Source organism: Xyrauchen texanus, chromosome 14, assembly GCF_025860055.1.
Source record: "Xyrauchen texanus isolate HMW12.3.18 chromosome 14, RBS_HiC_50CHRs, whole genome shotgun sequence".
In the NCBI taxonomy this organism is placed as follows: domain Eukaryota; kingdom Metazoa; phylum Chordata; class Actinopteri; order Cypriniformes; family Catostomidae; genus Xyrauchen; species Xyrauchen texanus.
The window spans coordinates 45,716,942-45,735,588 of record NC_068289.1 but is presented as its reverse complement, the minus strand read 5'-3'; the positions used below and the strand labels follow the sequence as shown (position 1 = coordinate 45,735,588).

Sequence of the window (18,647 nt, the reverse complement as noted above, 5' to 3'; positions counted from 1 at the left end):
GGAGGGCGGCCTCTGTGGCGTTGGCCCGCGGTAGTTCGGAGAGGCGGAGCTCGGACGGAGGTAAACAAAACTACAATCTTAACACTCCGGTCACTTGTGGGGACCAGCTCTCACCGTGACAGCTCACAGAGGTTTCTGAGTTACAAAAGAGTTCTGGGGCGTGTTTTCCCCTCTCCGGGCGTCTGAACCTCATACAGCACCACATCGAGACCGAGCGGGGCGGTGGTGCGTTGCCGCCTATCAGCTTACCCGAACATAAAAAGAAAGTGGATTCGGGAAGAATTAGATGCAATGCTTTCGATATGAGCGTAATAGAGGAATCCCACAGTGATTGGTCCAGCCGGTTGTTCTTGTTCCCAAGAGTGATGGGTCGGTTAGGTTCTGTGTGGATTACAGGAAAGTCAACGCGGTGTCTAAATTTGGCGCGTACCCAATGCCCCGTGTTGATGAACTGCTTTCGATCGGTTAGGTACTGCTTTCGATTTTACTCGACCCTGGATTTAACAAAGGGCTATTGGCAGATCCCTTGACACCAATGTCCGCGAGAAAACAGCCTTCACCACGCCGTTTGGATTACACCAATTTGTGGCGCTTCCTTTCGGTTTGTTGGGGCCCCAGCCACGTTCCAGCGACTCATGGATCGGATCCTCAGACCGCATACAGCGTACGCCGCTGCCTATTTGGATGACATTATCATCTATAGCAATGATTGGCAGCGGCACATGCATCATCTGAGGGCGTCCTGAGATCGCTGCGACGGCGAGGCTCACGGCAAACCCTAAGAAGTGTCGCGGTTGAGCGTGTGGAGATGCGGTATCTGGGGTTCCACTTGGGTCATGGCCAGGTGCGTCCCCAAATTGAAAAGACTGCGGCGATTGCGACTTGCCCTAGACCTAAGACCAAAAGGGGGTGAGACAGTTCCTGGGGCTGGCTGGCTATTACAGAAGATTTGTGCCTAATTATTCGGACGTCACCAGCCCGCTGACTGATCTCACTAAAAGGGGCTCAGATCCGGTCAATGGTGGAGCAGTGTCAACAAGCGTTCACGCAGATTAAAGCTGCACTTTGTGGGGGCGGCTTTTACATGCACCTGATTTTCTCTCCCTTTTATTTTGCAGGCGGGCGCTTCAGACAGAGGGCTGGGGGCGTACTCTCGCAGCTGGTGGAGGGAGGCGCCGGTGCTGTACATTAGTCGGAAGCTCTCCTTAAGGGAGACTAAGTACAGCACCGTGGAAAAGAGTGTTTGGCCATCAAGTGGGCGGTCCTCACCCTCCGTTACTACCTGCTGGGGCGGGCCTTCACCCTCTGTTAGGATCATGCCCCACTCCAGTGGCTCCACCGCATGAAGGATACTAGCGCCCGGATCACCCGTTGGTATCTCGCTCTCCAGCCTTTTAAATTCAAGGTGATCCACAGACCGGGGGTGCAGATGGCTGCCGCCGACTTCCTCTCCAGAAATGGGGAGTGGTAGGCAGGCGGATGGCGCCCGGCCTGAGTCGGGCGGTGGGGGTATGTGGCAGCGAGCGTGGTCAAGCGCCCGTCGGGAGAGAAGCGGTAAGGCGCTCACACCTGGGCCAAATTATGACTAACACCTGTCTCTAATTGCAGTAGAGTGAGGAGAGCGGTGAAAAAGCCAGCGGCCGCAGAGCAGAGGGAGCCGACCAGAGCAAGCCAACCCAGTGCGCTTGTGTTATTGTGTGTTGGTTTTTCTATAATTGTTTGTGAGACAGACAACCATTAAAAACCTTACCTTTTTCCCTGGAACCTTCGTTTCCTGTCCTCCTTCCCGTGAGGGTTCTACAATGAAATTAGAAGATGTTTGGACTTTCCTTCTTAAATCTGTGAATTAGCATTAACAGATGAACTTCTACTGTGACAGTTCAAAGCATTTGAGACTTAAACTCATTGTCGCAAACTAGACAATAATACCATGGAAGGCCAAATTAAAATCATTAAATAAATATTAAAATATAGAAATAAATACATTTGTTTAAAAAAAGATGAAATCTTTATAATAACTATCAATATAGAATTTTTTTTAAGATGTACCTTTATTTTAATGCTCTCATGCCAGCCAAGTCCATACTCATTTCCGTCAGGCGATGAAGCAACTTTATTACATTCATTTGACTTTACGAGTGCTAAATATGTTTTTCATGTGGGACACAGATGTGCGCGGGGTCTTTGAAGCTAAACTGTGCTCAGCAATCCATGCGCACTCGTTAACAGGGCTTCCTGCGAAATGCGAGGTCCATTGACAGGATCAGTGGAGGCGATCAACCGGGCACTCCTGAAAATGTGAGCTCTCATGACAAATGCAGAGCGATTCACGTGCGTGATTAATTTGGGCTTCCATATATATATATATATATATATATATATATATATATATATATATATATATCATTGTGCATGAAAACCATTTGAATTTTACATAAGAATTTGCTATTTTAAAGTACCATGGAGAAGTTCAACCATGGGAAACATCTTGACAATGTCGACATTCTGAACAGCACTAACGAGGGAAAGAGAAAGACCTGCACAGCTCCAACTTCAGTTATGAGACGTTACACATCTACACATCAACACCCTTACTATCATTTATCCCAGTAAACTGTAACACAATTTTTCATTACAACTGTGGAAGTTGTAACCAAGAAAACCACAGATGGCACGGATATTTGGAAACAAGTCATGTATGTAAGTATATTGAATTGAAAATTGCTGTCATCAAACGAATGACGATCACATGTGTGTGACTTTATTTTTTATGTTATTTATCTGTATAATTTTTTTCAACATCTCAAGTATCTTATTTTCTTGTGGATGCCCCAATGTGTATACAGAGAGCTGAATAAAATAATCAATTATATTTTGGTTGTATTTCAGGACAAAAAAATTATTGATTGTGTAAATAGGCACACAATATCGGAATATCGATTGCAGGCCCGTGAAACAAATCATATCATCGCAGCCTTTGAAGTATCGGCAAATATTGGATCACAGGCTAAGAGAATCGATTCAGATCATGACTGAAACTTCTGATTTACACACCTAATGAGCACCATGGCTCAATGTGTCAGAGCCTGTGCATTAACCACTAGGTCATGGGTCTGACAGTCTATATTATTTTTAAGAATATTATAGCAATTAGCAATTATCTATACAGTTAAAATATTACAATCTTTACCAGCAATGAACTCACATGGCTTTGTTTACAGGTTGTAATGATGAAAAGTCCCCTTAATAATTTTCAAGATGATAACACTGCCATCTAGTGGTCACTGTTGCTTTTACCACAACAAGGGCATAACACACGCACGCGCACACACACACACCTATACACTCAATCACACACCTATACACTCACTCACACACACATGCACATTTGTAGTGGCTCCAAGAAGTAGGTGTACAATTAAACCACACTTTAGCATGTGAATTAATGTATTTAAAAGTACATGACAAAATGTCAAACCAAGTGGCATTGGCAAGAAAGTTGGCACAAACCCATTATCAAGCAAAACAATTCACAAAAATGTGTAAGGTTTCAAATGATAAAACAATAGATATAGTAGGTATGATATGCACAATTAAGACAAATAAGTATTTGGACACAATCTGGTTGCCAAACATGTTCATAGTTACTGTGCTGGACTACACATTTGATTACTCTACTTGGACACTTGTATGAACTTGAGGAAAGTGACATTATACACCCACACAAAATCACAGTGGGACAAGTTGGTTCAGACCTGGCTCCAGCTCTAAAATGTGAGGCGGGACATAGGACCCTTCAGATGGTCTGAACAGCCGGAGGGGTGGGTGTGGTTGTCAAGGTGGGCCAATCTCATGATTGGGCCCACCCAATGCCCCTGTGGAGCCAGGCCTGAGTTGGTTACAAATAATTTCATTCTGAGAAAACCTAAAACATTTGCATATCAAGTATGACACGTGATTTGATATTTTGTCATCTAATGCAACCACATTAATACATTTTTAAGTGTGAATTAAGCATTAAAAGTCAAGAATGAAACCAAATATTCAAGATTTGATGTCTATGGTGGATATAGTCATTTCAACAGTGTCCAAATACTTTTTGGGGCCAAATGCAACACACACACACACGTTGGTGGGGCTATACTTATTAGGACTCTCCATAGAAATAATGATTTTTATTCTGTATCAACTATAGATTCTATCCCCTAATCCTACCCCTAAACCTCACAAAAAAACGTTCTGTATTTTTAAATAAAAAAAATAAAACCAAAAGTCCTCATAAACCAAATTTATAGCATTATACCCATGTAATTACCAGTTTGTAACCTAAAAAAATTACTCGTAAACCACCCAAACTCACACACACACACACACACACACACACACACACACACACACACACACACACACACACACAAACACACACACACACAAAGAGAGTGAATACCAAGGAATCCAGTATATATTGTGAATAATTGTGCCACATTTGCAGAAATAGTCTTAATTATCTATCAAAGTTAGCACACAGATTAAAGTAGTGAGCTGCTCAGTTTCCCTAAGTGGCCCGACAGTTTGAGCAGGCCTGATCTATTGTCAGTCAACAGGACACAGTGGTAAAGCTCGGCATATCCTCCCTGCTGTAATTACATATGTCCGGCTCAGACTACACAAAATAATGGGTAGCCTGTTTAAAGATTCAGAACCAATGATCCTGACTGCAGAGTCAATCACAAGCACTTAACATCAACACACATAGGTTTTTTTCACATACACACACTATGAGATCCATACCAACAGATAAATGGAGTGAGAGAGAAATATTTTCAGCATATACATCAAAGTTTGGCTTTTTTTATTTGAATGTGCAGTGTCATGGAGCATTAAAGGGCACCTATTATGGAATTTTGAAAATTACCTTTCATGTAGTGTGTAACATAGATTTAAGTGAACAAAAACATCCTGCAAAGATTTATATATGAAAGTTCACCGTAAAAAAAGTTATTGTCTCTCAAAAGTAGGAGTCGACTCGGAGTCAATTTAATGAATCGTTTTTCCAATGAGTCATTTTCCTTTTCGTTGTGTCGTCAAGAGGGAAAATTATCAAATTGCCCGCGCCCACTCATTGCACACGCAGACACCAGGGAAAACTTGAAAACATCATGTCGACAACAAGACGCTGTGTTCTGAAGTGCATATCAAAAGCGACCTTTTTTTCACTGCCCAGGGACAAGCATGTGAAGAATCAGTGGCTAGAGTTTATATTTACAACTATACCACACAAGTATAGCCCGAACCTTGTGCTGTGTTTGCGTCATTTTAATGACGATTGCTTTACGAACATGAATGCTTTCAAGTGTGGAAGAGGAAGTCCTGCCTTTCAGATACAGACATCGCCTGTCAGTAAACTCAAGAGCAAGCGTTTGCATTAGCTGAAACATCCTGAAAAATAGTGTTTTTTTAGTGTGATCTGAGCTAAAGAAGCACAATTTATGATACCATTGTTGTCAGATTTTACTGCTCATTTAAAAAAAAGTTATTTGATTGTAATCTTGACCAACCATTTGGAGATTTTGGAGATTTGCCCATTTAAGTCAACATGAACTGTACTTTTATGCCTCTTGCTAACATAAAAATAGCTTCACAGCCTGCCAGGGATTGTTCCAAAGATGGCTGCCGAGTGGACTGACTTGCCTTGAAAGAGATGAGTGAGATGGTGAGATCATTGAAGAAAAAAATCATATCTGGGATTCTTCATATGGAAAGCACAGATATTTTACCAGCATACAGAGACTTATGAAAGTCATTGTGATATAGTAGACTTGCTAATAGCTCAATAAGCTCTTTAACCTGAATAAAAATTTCCATTTTGCTTCAGCCATTCCCACATAAGAGTCAGAAAAGCACACACACACACTTTTCCAATGGATTCCAGCACAGTAAGCCTGTATAATGTCTGCAGCCTGTATGCTACTTTTCCACCAATCTAATGAATGTTTGGTCACCACCAGTCTGACACTGTGCTGCTGGAAGCCAGAATCTCCCTGCCATTCCAGCACCAACTTCTCATGGTTCTTCTGTCCATTTTTCATCAAGGCAACCTAAAATGTTTCCCTGGCAACACACAAAACAATTCCATGTTTGTTTAAATATGGAGGTAACCTGGCATGCATCTGGATCCAACTCCATGATGTCATCAAGATTCGACTGCTAACTGAGCCACTAATACAGGTACATCTTTGTTTTTTCTCAACAGAGCAAACAGCTTTTTTCTGCCCACCAACCAGACTGTGAACACATTGATAAACTGTCACTTACTGGTAAAGTGTATGTGCTGCCAATCGCACCAGTTACATATGCCAGCACCACCAAGGGTGTGTTAACCAGACATGCTATTCTTGAGGGTCTTAGTGAGAATGTAGCATTATTCATCAGAGACCAATGTTTTATAGAAGTCGACAGGTTGTTGATGGTGTACAAGTCACCAGGGTCAAATATTAACCAGTGTTTGGAACAAAAATGCTACAGAAAGTGGCTAAAATGTGCCCCATGCTACTTGCTTTATTAAAAATGCTAAATTTGATTCAAACACTGATCGCCTTACCACTAATTGTGTAACTCATACTCAACCAACTAAGCCGTTATCAATAACTTCAATATTAATTGTATGGGGATCTTAATTTTTTTACATAATTGTGTTATTTATATGCATCTTAAATTTCAATATAGTTATTTTATTGTTTTTTATTATATTATTGGCTGTATAATTAAATGACAACTTTAATTACTACTTGGGCTAATGGGGGGCCTCACAGCTCAATGTCCCTGGTATCCAGCAACACTGGGACACTGGCCTCACTGGCCTGGGCCATAACCATCCTTGGTAGCTGTAATAATTGTTCAGATTAAGAATGATTTCAGTTCATTGATTTAACTGAAGTATAAAAAATGCCCTTGCATTTTAAAGGGCAAATATTAAGCCTTAAATAGGTAATTTCTGACACTGGCTCTCACATGTCAGGACTAAGCAAGACCTATAAACAAAGCTTGTTTACCACAGTGGTGAAAGTGGTGTGGCATAGTGGCTAAAGCTTAGGGCCAGAAAGCGGAAGGTTGTGGGTTGAAAAACTGCAAAGAATGAACTATGAGCCGTCACCTTTGTGCTCTTAAGCAAAATTGTCCCTGCCATTAGACATGCTTTAAGTGTGCACTTGCTTTGCCAAATGGCTTCTTGCTTGCTTCTTGACTAAAAACACCTCCTTAGAAACGCCACAAGAAATGACAACCCAGGCATGAGTCAAATGCTAACTCAGGGTGCATTACCATCAGAACTGTTTATGCCTGCACATAAAAAGGCATGCCATTTCAAGGCATTGAGTAGATACACAGGGGGATTCTCTCCCCTGGCGAGGGGATGACGGTGGTCTGCTGAGACTGAAAGGTCTTACCTTGACTGGCACTGCTGGTGAGAGAATGGAGAGGAGCAGGGGCCGTGCTGACACTCGCTGTGGGCAGTTCTCCATTATTCAACTGTTTGACCCTTTTGAGGTGTGACTTGCCGTTATAGTGGATCTGCGCCTGCGCAGCTGAGTGCAGCTGGATGTTGCAGACTTCGCAGAGGGAGTAGAGCAGCTTCTTCTTCTCCTGCTGTAGCTGCATGTCTGTGTTGGGGTTACTTGGATCCTTTACCTCAATGCAGCCTGGGAACGTGAAACGCATCTGTCCATTTTCAATCAGCTGGGTGGGACTCAAGGGAGTCTTCATACCTGCGAGAGAGCAAAGGGATTAGAACCGTAGAGAGTGTTTAATCCTAATAAGATTGGTGTTATTATCGCTAACAGAAACTAAAATGAAACATTTTCATTTACTTCCGTTACCATAATTAGAAAAGCTGAAACTAAACTCTAATTTTGAAACTAATACAAATTTTTATGATTACAAAAACTAACTAAAATACAATAAAGCATAACAAATGTTATTTTTTTATTATATCATTATAGTATATTATAACATTATATATATACATAAAATTAGAAACATTTATTAAACATGAAAATAAGACTAGATAGCAGTACACTAGGTGGCATTGAGAAATGTAATAACTTTAAACATATTTAGCCTAAATGATATCAGAAATGCAATAACTTTGGCAGCCTAAAAATACTAAACATACTGCAAAATAAATTATGAAAACACAAAAAAAAAAAAACTAAAACTATCACCGTGAAAACCAAAGTAAACTAAATTAAAAACAAAATTAATTAAAAACTATAACAACCCTTTATAACAACCTTGACCCAGATTTCACTCTGGTGACTCACATTTTGAATTCAGCATCACCCCACACAGAGCTCTGGAAACAGGTGGGGAGAGTTTACATCCTAAAACCACAGAGGTAGAGACTATGTGTGAGCATGGAAGTCTGGAGCACTTGTGTGGGCTACACGGGTGGCTGAATGTTCTCCTCTCCCTGTGCACTGACTCCTCCCTCTATACACTCAAGCCAAGCTTCCCCACTTGTGGAGTGGGCACAGCGCTGCGGATTGACCTACTGTGCCATCTGTTGCCTTTGCAAAGAGACCCGACTCACATCTTGAGCCCATGGGTCTTAAACACCCGAGGAGGATGGCGTCAGCTCTGAGAGCAGAGAGTCAAGCAAACTCTCTGGTGACCATGATTTTGCTAAGTAGCACATATTCCTTAATCAATATTCCTTTCGGGCAATAAACAGCATTCCTGTCAACCAATCCAATTTAGGCTTAGGGCTAAGGTTAGGGTCTTCATTCGTCATAATAAAACCATTCCTATCAACCTAAAATTTCTCTCCGATTTAAGGGGCAGGATATAGTTCTGGCTATAATTTAGGAGTAGGGACAGAGTTAGGACTGCTATATGTTTCTTTAACAGGAATGTTGTTCCAGGGAGGGTTATTATAGCTATGATTTTTATTTATTTTTTGCACTTTCAATTTAGTTTAGTTTTCATTAGGCCTAGTTGTCACTCTGTGATTGTTAGCTTAATGTTTTCTAGGGATGTAGCGATATAAAAAAATTTGTCCGATACCAATTTAACAAAAAATGTGACCGATACCGATTCTTTGTCATCAGATCACAGATTTGCTCTCAATTTCTTTTTTAAATGTATAAAGTGGTACAAAAACTATTCTAAAATAAGTCATTTTCATTGATCATGGATTGGATCTGTTGAACACATGACATTTTCACATTTATAAAGAGAGCCACAATTAAATATAAATAGTAGATAAAAATATAAAAAAAAAAAAAAAAAAAATAACCAAATATCAAAGGATGATTATTGATGCGAAAAAATATTACTTTGTACTTCTAAAATCTTTTTGCACTTATGTTATTGCAGTTTTTTTTTAAGTTCTATTGTGGTGCTATGAATAATGGATAGTGCCATCCAGACAGCAAGAGGGCGCCGCTTGCTTACACAATGCTGACTAAAGCGCTAACTGCATCGCTGAATGCAGTCTATTTTTAAGCTTTTAAGGTTTAGTAATCGCGCAAGACCATATTGCGATTTCAGTTTCAATACAATCATTCATGTAGCCTTAATGGATACCATACCAATTTTTAAATTTGCTGGTTTCAAAGCATTTTCGATGGTTTTACCTCATAGTGTAGTTTCTGCGTCACCAGAGTCTTCAAACCGAATAGAAATAAATGACTATCATTGGTTAAAAAAAAGGTCTCTATTTAGTATTCATTAGTTGAAGTACAAAACAATGTTTTGAAAGCACCACAGGGCCCAAGCTGCATCCCATATTGCATACTTCTACACTATTCTATATCATAGGGAAGTGCCCGAAGCCTGAATAATGACTTCAATGCGAATAATGGATTCATCCGAATAATATGAAAAAAATATTTGTATGACTGATTATACAAAAAGCAACATTCAAGGATGAAGCAACATTTTAAATAAAGATATCCAAATTACAATGAGTTTATAAATCTGTGCAGCCAACATTTCTTAAGTATAAACCTTATGAATGAAAATGTGCATGTTGTGATTTCAGGTCTCGACTCCGTTTGCGGTCTCTGTAAATTGTGCACGTCTGGAGCTTGTTAAGTGTAATATTAACTAAGATATGGCATCTTATGCACTTTCCACTTCTTGAAATGTCTATGTTAAATGTATCATACTATTCACACGTGATTCTCATGTATTTATTTATAGCCTAAACCAGAACGCAATGTTCATTTTCTGACCTGAAGTGATGATTTCAAGTCGGAGCTCGTGATCCATCTCTTAAAATTGACCACATTTATATCTACATCAGCGATTAAGGTAATTAACTGGTTAAGACCTTATTCTGAAAAAAACTTCAAATGCTCCATAAAAGTTTAAATGCTCAGAGTATTCATCTTTTAGGAATATTCCTCCTTATGTAAAATGAAGAAACTTATTTTCTTCTTCTGCTTCTTGAACTCTATAACTAATGTTAAATAAATTTAACAATTATGATTATTATTATTATTTAACTAAATAATGATGTCCTATTGTAAAAAATCCTGATAGGTTTATATGACTTTCACCTGTTTGTTGGCAATATTGATTTTATTTTGAATTTGTATATATTAGTCACTGCAAAATGTGTGCTTAATATTTCACATTTTGCTTGACACCTCTTGCCTCCAGAATGTTGTTATACATGCACAGACAAACTTTCTGTTTCATGCAGCTATTAATATCTAAAATACCATGAGAAACCACAACATATTCCAAAAATAATTCAGCCTAAAAATTCATCTTAATCTGTTAAAAAAAAAAAAAAAAGTATTAGGCTGTAGGATCTTATGGGCAGAAGAATTGTTAATTTCCATGCTCAGAGGCCAGCAGTCACACTAAAATTCCTCAATGTCTAGCTAAGTCTAGCTAAAACCAGCATCTGGCTAATGTTGACCATCTTGAGAACAAAGAAGTGTTCTGTGGACAGACCACAATTACTCCTCGTCCAGGTTGTAAATCAGGAATGCCCTAAACATTAATGGTCATCACATGAATTAAAGATTACTCTTCTGAAGAAATCCCCATGCCAGAAATCTAAAAGAAGTCCATTTGTTTCATTCATTTAGTAACACACGAACACTTAAAAATTAGACATTTCCTGTATCACATGCTAAAAACTCATTAGCAAGACACAGATCTAACGCAGACTCCCTTATGAGACCCTCATGTTTGCAATGAACAACACAATTCTAATACAAAGACATCTCATCTTAATCCATGAACATTTCACACAAAGTAACAGTACTTTGCTGAAATAACTCTCTAAAATGCACAGAATCTACCTTTTTGTACCAAAATGTACACAATATTTAGCCTTGCTAGATAATTCTGAAAATAATGTTGTTATGACCTGTAATCACTTTGCTAACAGACGAATTGATTATAATAATCTAAATATGGTCTTATTTGTGTCATATTTCTAGAATGGTAACCATTCATGATAAAGCACATCATTTTTACTATCGTTGAGATTCTTTCGGCATTTCAGGAATATTCATGTTAATTCATTTTTTATATATTCAGTTGTATCCGAGATATATATAATGTATGATTAACGTACTTTTTGAGAGGAAACGGGAGTCTTCACAGACAAAGGCTCATCAATCACCTTCAGAACGAGGGACAGAAGGGACCACGTGAAAGACATTTCTGATTGGTTCAGGACACCTTTGGGGTGCGGCCAATCTCAACAGTACAAAAGCCTCCCTGCCTCGGACAAATCCTCTCTTTAGCTCTCTTCATCCTCTTGCCTTCGTGGCTGGCAGCCTACTCTGGCGCCCCTCAATTTCCATACAATGTAGATTTCAGGAAGCTCGGAACACAAAGTTACGAAAAGAGTTCTTTCTTCTCTGCGCTACGACTCACACCCATGAGAGGGAGTTGTGAGTTTTCCTGGCGGAAGGCCTCACTTCAAAGCTTGCTTCATCATTCCAGCAACAACCCGACATCCGCGATCTTAATGGAGGTCCAAAACATCGATGGAACAACCAGAACATTCTAGCAACGCAAGAAACCACAAGTACATCTCCAGACTTCGCAGAAAGTACTGGTGTCTCTTTAATATAATTTGAGTTACCCGATTTCAAATCGAGTTACACTGAATTAAGTATCAATGGTCCTCAAGGCATTGTCTACAAACTCCATAAAGTTCATTTTCTCTGTACAGATCATTTCCATTCAAGTTCAGTTTACTCACAACCTGTTTTTCATGTTTGTCTATATGTGTTAGTTAGTTTTATGTTAGATTAGCAATAAAGTCTTGTTTGTATTCAAAGTTAATTTGACTGTGGTATATTTTGATAAATAATCTCTTTACTTGATTTCAAAGATCTGTACAATAGAAATTGTGAGCGGATACAATGAGCAGTTGTATTACTTTTAATGGTGGTGAAATTTATTCAGAGAAATAATCTAATTATTTGTCATTTATCCTTATAGTGGTGGTCGAACGCAGCTAATTCCATTTTAAAATTCCTTATGTACCATGTATATTTATACTACCAAAATTCCAACAGGGCATTTCATTTAGTTTTGACGCACTTCCGGTTTAATCCCGCCCACACCCAGTTCTATCCAAAAAAAGAGACAGATTATTCAGATACATGAACAGATCCAGATACAAATAGAGATAATGGTTCCATTGCACACACCTACTCTGCCACAAGTGTAAGTTAGTGATTCCCAACCGGAAGAAAAGCACACCCCAGGGGGTGCGTAAACCGGTTCAAGGGGGTAAGCAAAAATAATTGGATTTTAATATGTTGAATCTAACAAAATGTATGGCTGAAAATAAAAATAATGAGGATAGGGGATGGGTAAAAATATAAATGTTTGAATATTTACCCTCACCCCACACTGTTAATATGCATGTTATTTGAGATATAAGTGTTATAGTATAAGTATAGTGCATCTTTTGAGAGACAGACACACTATTTACACTTTTCAGGGTAATCAACCCACAAATGGCTTGTTAATCTCTGTGCATTATCCTGAGACAAAGAAATAATTTCTACATTGAAAATTACACACTTCAGTTTATATAATTTTATTTTTGTTAGTTTTGATGAATATGTATTCATTTAGCTTCATTATTTCCAATTATGTAATTTTGTATTGTTGTTTCAGTTAACAAAATCTTCATGTACTTTTCATTTTCATTGCATAATCACAGTCATTTAAATTCCCCCTACTGCAGGGGAGGCACTCGCATAACTATAGGGGCAATCTGTCAGTGGCAGCAGACAATAAAACCTCTATTTTGTGTCTGGGGTCTTCAAAAAGACCCCACACACACACACACACACACGCACACTGTCCTCTCAAGCACTAAAGCAGAATGGCCGGCATATTGGATAGCTACAAAGAAGAATGCTGCGCTCTGGGAAACAGGACTTATAAAATCTTTTTAATCTGAATATTGCAAAAACCGCAAATCTAGTCAGTCTGCACTAATGCCATGGCTGGATGCATTCTGGGCTGGATGATAGAGGATAAAGGAGCATAAAGAGTCAGAAGCACCTTTGAGAGGGCTTGCTGTGGATGTAATACCCATTGCTGTGCTGCATACATGTGTGTATACAGTATGTGTGCTATGGAGAGATGTAAAATGTTATTGGGGGTGGATTTATAAAAGACACCAGGGCAACAGTAGGATGAATCTCACAAAAACATTTCTAGGTGACTTTTCATGGCAAATTCAAAAGAAATATTGTGTGTTTGTGTATGTGTGTGTGTGTGTGTGTATATAGTAATATAGCCAAGTGTCGTAGGTACTGTAAACACAGCAGTGCTGATTTAGGGCCATATAGCACGATTGCAAGTGTGATATTGCTTATATACATACAGTTCAATGAACAAGTAAATTTGATAAAATATAGAAAAACTGAGTACGGTCATAAAAACGCATTTGTGCATGGAACTACTTTATAACGTGACGATCAGAATCTGTTGTTGCTGGTTCAAACCAAATGATGCATCCAAGACTCCGTTCGTAATTCAAAAATGTCACTTCAGAAATAGTATCACGGCTTGTGCTGTTTCTAACAAGTTATTGGATGAACAAGGATGGATGTGTGTGTGTGTGTGTGTGTGTGTGTGTGTGTGTGTGTGTGTGTGTGTGTGTGTGTGTGTGTGTGAGTGAGTGAGTGAGTGAGTGAGTGAGTGAGAGAGAGCGCGCGATCACCTGTTGCCACTCCCAAGCAGAGATGCTGTCAACTTTCTGAAGATCAGCATTCTCAGTGGAAAAATAGCCATCCAAGCAGCTGGTGCACAAAAGCCTTTCACTACTGAAACCGCAATCTCCTGCGCCGTCAATGTGGAAAGTCCGGTAAGAGGTAAGTGCCTTGAGTTGTGTCATTAATCAGTCTGTTGTGTCTCTCAGCTGTATGAGCCTTAATGCTGAAGTTGTTCATTTAAAGCTATTTCCTTGCTTTATTAGTTTAGTAGTAATACAATCGATCATGGAATGCTGTTGTATGTAAACATTGGCTGACGCGGATTCACTTCACGTCACCTAACTGGCTCATATTACACACACAAATATGATCTTGTGCCACCACCTGCTGGCAAACAGATGTAATGTAAAAAAAAATACATGTAAAGAGACACACATACAGTAGCTCTAAACACACATGCACTGCTCTTACACTTTAGTTTAGAACGGCATGAACACAAGAGGAGTGATACAAACAGTGAAGCGCCCGAGTGCTGATTGTGTGAGACCATCATTTGTATATAAAATTTTGCCTTACTTTTAAGACCATTAACTCTTTCCCCGCCAAACACGTAATTTTCCGGGTTTTATGAAAAAACACTTCCCCGCCAAACACGGAATTTTCCGGGTATCCGTGTTTTAGGTGGTATACGGTAAGGAAGACCCGCACGCATGTTTTGAAAGAGTACGCAACTCTTTGATCAAAGAAACAGACTGCGATCATCTCAAACGTGAAGTGGAACACCACACTAATACTAAAGCACTTGTTTGATAAAAATGCCTTTTTCTCAGCTTTTTGTCCGAAATGTTGTTTTTGACAAAACCTACCTCTGTTCAAGTGGCAATAAAAAAAGAACAAATGAAGATAAAATAAAATCGTTTTTTTTTTTTTTGCCTAAAAGCAGAGGCTCAGATCTTTATTTTGATATATAGCATCTTCATATATTCATGGAAGAAAATATTCTGCGGGCCATTAAAATTTAGCGAAAATCGTCAAAAACCCTGGCGGTGGCTGGCAACTTTTTTTTAAAAACGCTGGCGGGGAAAGAGTTAAGGTCTGTATGCACACAAATTTCCTTCACTCTTGCATAAAACTGGATGCAAGCTCTGCCATTTGGCCTGTAACTTTTTTTTAGGAGAATAATACATGGTTAATTTATATTGTAAGAATGATATTCTGTTTAGGGATGCACTGATATGGAATTTATGGGCCAATACGATAACTGGTCATTCACAGCTCCTTGTGGCCAATACTGATATCCAATATTTTAAAACAAGTTTTTTATTTTTAATCCTTTAACCTGGAACTGCAAGATAATTCATTAAAAGCTTCTCATTGAAAAATATGTCATTTAAGTAGCTTGTAATTTGGACTTGCTGCTATTTAAAGTTTGGCAGAAGTAACATGAACCAGAAATGTGCCTATATTACAGATGAATGCTGATTTGAATGAGAAATAAATTAAAATACACTTTGATTGTTTGTATGGTACCCATTATTTGAGTGTTTACAGTAATCCTGATTAGGGATGCACCGATACCACTTTTTCTCTTCCGATCCGATATCTGAAATCTCAGTATATGCCGTTATTGATCGAATTCCGTTCCCAGTGTTGTTGTTTTTTGCATAATCAGTTTAGTGTCTTTACACACATTATATATATATATATATATATATATATATATATATATATAAGAAACTAACTACACATTATTTCAATATAAAATGTATGCAGTAGCCTATTAAGAAAAGTTTTATTGTTAACTCGTTTACTGGATAATGTAGCAGCAAAATTAACAGGAATTCCAGTCTAAGTGTTCAGTAGAAAATAAGCCAGTTTTCATTGCAAACATTTTTCAACTTGTATCTGGACATTAAAGGATTTAGATCTCTTTTTTGTTCAATTTAGATATCAGTCCACTTTTCATTTCTCTCTGCACTCTCAATTTATCATTTAAAAAAGCGGTCTACACTGCAGGTGTGCCATGTGATGTCGGAAATGCGGTAGCAATCGAGTATTAATCTTTTGATGAACTTACGTGTACATCACAATTCATGGAGTGAACATTTCATCTGAACTGTGTTGGTTTGCATTTATATTTCTGTGTCGTTCTGTGAGTACACAGCCAAAATTTATTAAATTATTGCAGCATCAAAAATTAGTTGGAAGTATGTGAACATGTTGAAATGTAGTTACATATTATTTATTATTCATGTTGCCTGCATTGCAAACAGAAAATAAATAAGGAAATTACTGTATGTTTGCTCTTGAATCATTTAAATAATCATACATAAACACGTTTTGGCATACTTTTAAAGTTCTGGGCTGAAAAACAAATCATCAAAATAATTAATAATTACTCGCCTCGATAACACAAAATGGGTATCGTTTTAAAGACTTTATAATGCATACAGGCAATATCACCAACTCTTACCAGGTGCTTTTTAATTTGCTGACAAATTAGCATTCTGTTTCCATAACTTATGAACTATGATTATATGCTGTGCACAAACTGTCAAACATACGGTCAAATCATTGTGCAATCGGAAAATTTGCGAGTAGAAAACAACACTCACATATTCACTCACATATTAAATAAATATCATAAAATGGCCTGGAGAAAAAAAGCTTTTAGAGAGTATATGCTGCTAACAGATATCTTCTGTCATGTTTCACTTGTAACTTTATGAAAGACAAACAGAATAAAAAAACAGCTGATGCTCCGTGACGCCACTTCGATTCTTTAGGGTGAATTCAAAATGACATTTTTGCTCCTTCAAAGGGCACTGCTGCAGAAGGGAACGCCACTCGAAAGCTCGTTCCAAACGAAAGTGAGAAAATGAATGGGATCTTCCACAAGACAAAGGGCACAATAATTCATACAGTAATTCCGTGTTCCCTTCAGAGTACCAACGTCAAGGGCTCTGCACTTTGGAGTAGGGCATAGGGAGGATCACTTGTGATTAGAATCTGCCCCCGATCTGCTGTAGTGCTCTGTTAAAGGCACCTATGCTTAATTTTCTTTAAAATGCCCACGATTTACAAAGAAACCTCATAATAAAACCTTATTACTGTTATTTTAAGATTATTACGAGATTTACATTTTGTTTTATTTAACCATTTTAATTTAACATTAACATTTCTACTTTTTTCTGGACAACCAGTAGGGCACCTTTAGATTTGTGAATGAAAGGGGCAGGGTCTTGCACCCCTGCTGCCCTCATTCTACGCATGTCACAGGTTCCACTGTATAAATTATGAAATGTGAACACAACAATTATAATGGGAATAGGTAACATCATACAGATCAAAGAGTCATAATGTCAGAAAAGTCTTAAATCTAAAATACAACGAGCACATTCATTCACTCACAAAATAATGTTTTTAGCCATCTCGAGTTGCTCTGTGAGAATTATTTCAAGATCTATGAACCTGTTAGGTTGTTTTGGGGCTTGTTTTAATAGCAATGCTGTGCTGTAAGTAGTGATGTGCAATTTCCCACATTCTGTTTATGTTTCATTAATGGAATAGTTCACCCAAAAAGGAAAATTCTCTCATTATTCACTTACCACGATTCCATTCCAGATGTGTATGGCTGTCTTTCTACAGCAGAACATCAATGAAGATTTTTAGAGCTCTGTCAGTTCATTATAATGGAAGTACAAGGGTGCCAGCAGTTTGACAGTACAAAAGTCATATTGACACCAATGAATCCATTAATTAAATAAAATACTAATTAATGCAGAGTTCATAATATTCTTTTGTGTGCTTCATTTTAAGGTGGTGAAACCGATTGCTTGTATTACTTGTGATTATCGTTGTGTGAACCACAGATGTTGCACCTGTTTAATAACAAGTTCCTCTTAATTGTCTTGACCTGTTTGGGAGTCATCCCATTCTGTAGAGATTTCTTTCTTCATCTGGGGTTTCCTGGGTCAAAAATTATTGAGTAACACAAGTGATCACGCTCTGAGCTCTACTGTCTCTGGTGCACAAATATCGGGAAGCCTGCTGGACTCGACCGCACTTCGGAGCTCTAGAGACAGCACGTGCCACAGTCACAAGAAACATTTGCGTGTCAGATGAGAAGAATATTTAGCACTTTTAAAGCACCAAACATACATAACCATACATACAATTAACATACATGGTATGTCGTTACTTACAGCAGATGATCTCGAATTAAAACCACACCAAAACAATGTAAAAAGATGCAGCGATGTTTATCCACACAAAGCTCTCAACTGCTCTCACTCACACAAACAAGCCGTGTGTCTGCCCGAGTCTCTGCCTGAAGGAAAGAAGCTGCAGGTAGTTAGAGATTCTCAGCCGCAAGCAAATAAACTGTAACAAATTATCAGCGAAAACTTCTGCAGTACTTCCATTATCGGCACGATAATT

General features: G+C 38.5%; 1 protein-coding gene across 2 annotated transcripts in view; it reads right to left on the bottom strand.

Moving 5' to 3' along the window:
- Positions 1 to 18,647, bottom strand: part of LOC127655273 (zinc finger protein 385B-like) — a 186,732-nt gene that overhangs the window by 133,317 nt on the left and 34,768 nt on the right. The window contains exons 1-2 of one of the 2 annotated variants that reach the window (XM_052142982.1): positions 8,319 to 8,354; positions 7,446 to 7,763 (exon numbers count right to left, since the gene is read on the bottom strand). In XM_052142982.1, coding sequence (XP_051998942.1) covers positions 7,446 to 7,763; positions 8,319 to 8,334 — 334 coding nt within the window. In that variant the 5' untranslated portion in view covers positions 8,335 to 8,354. Of the gene's footprint in view, positions 1 to 7,445; positions 7,764 to 8,318; positions 8,355 to 18,647 lie in introns of those variants that run through there. The other variant, XM_052142983.1, reaches the window with a different exon arrangement.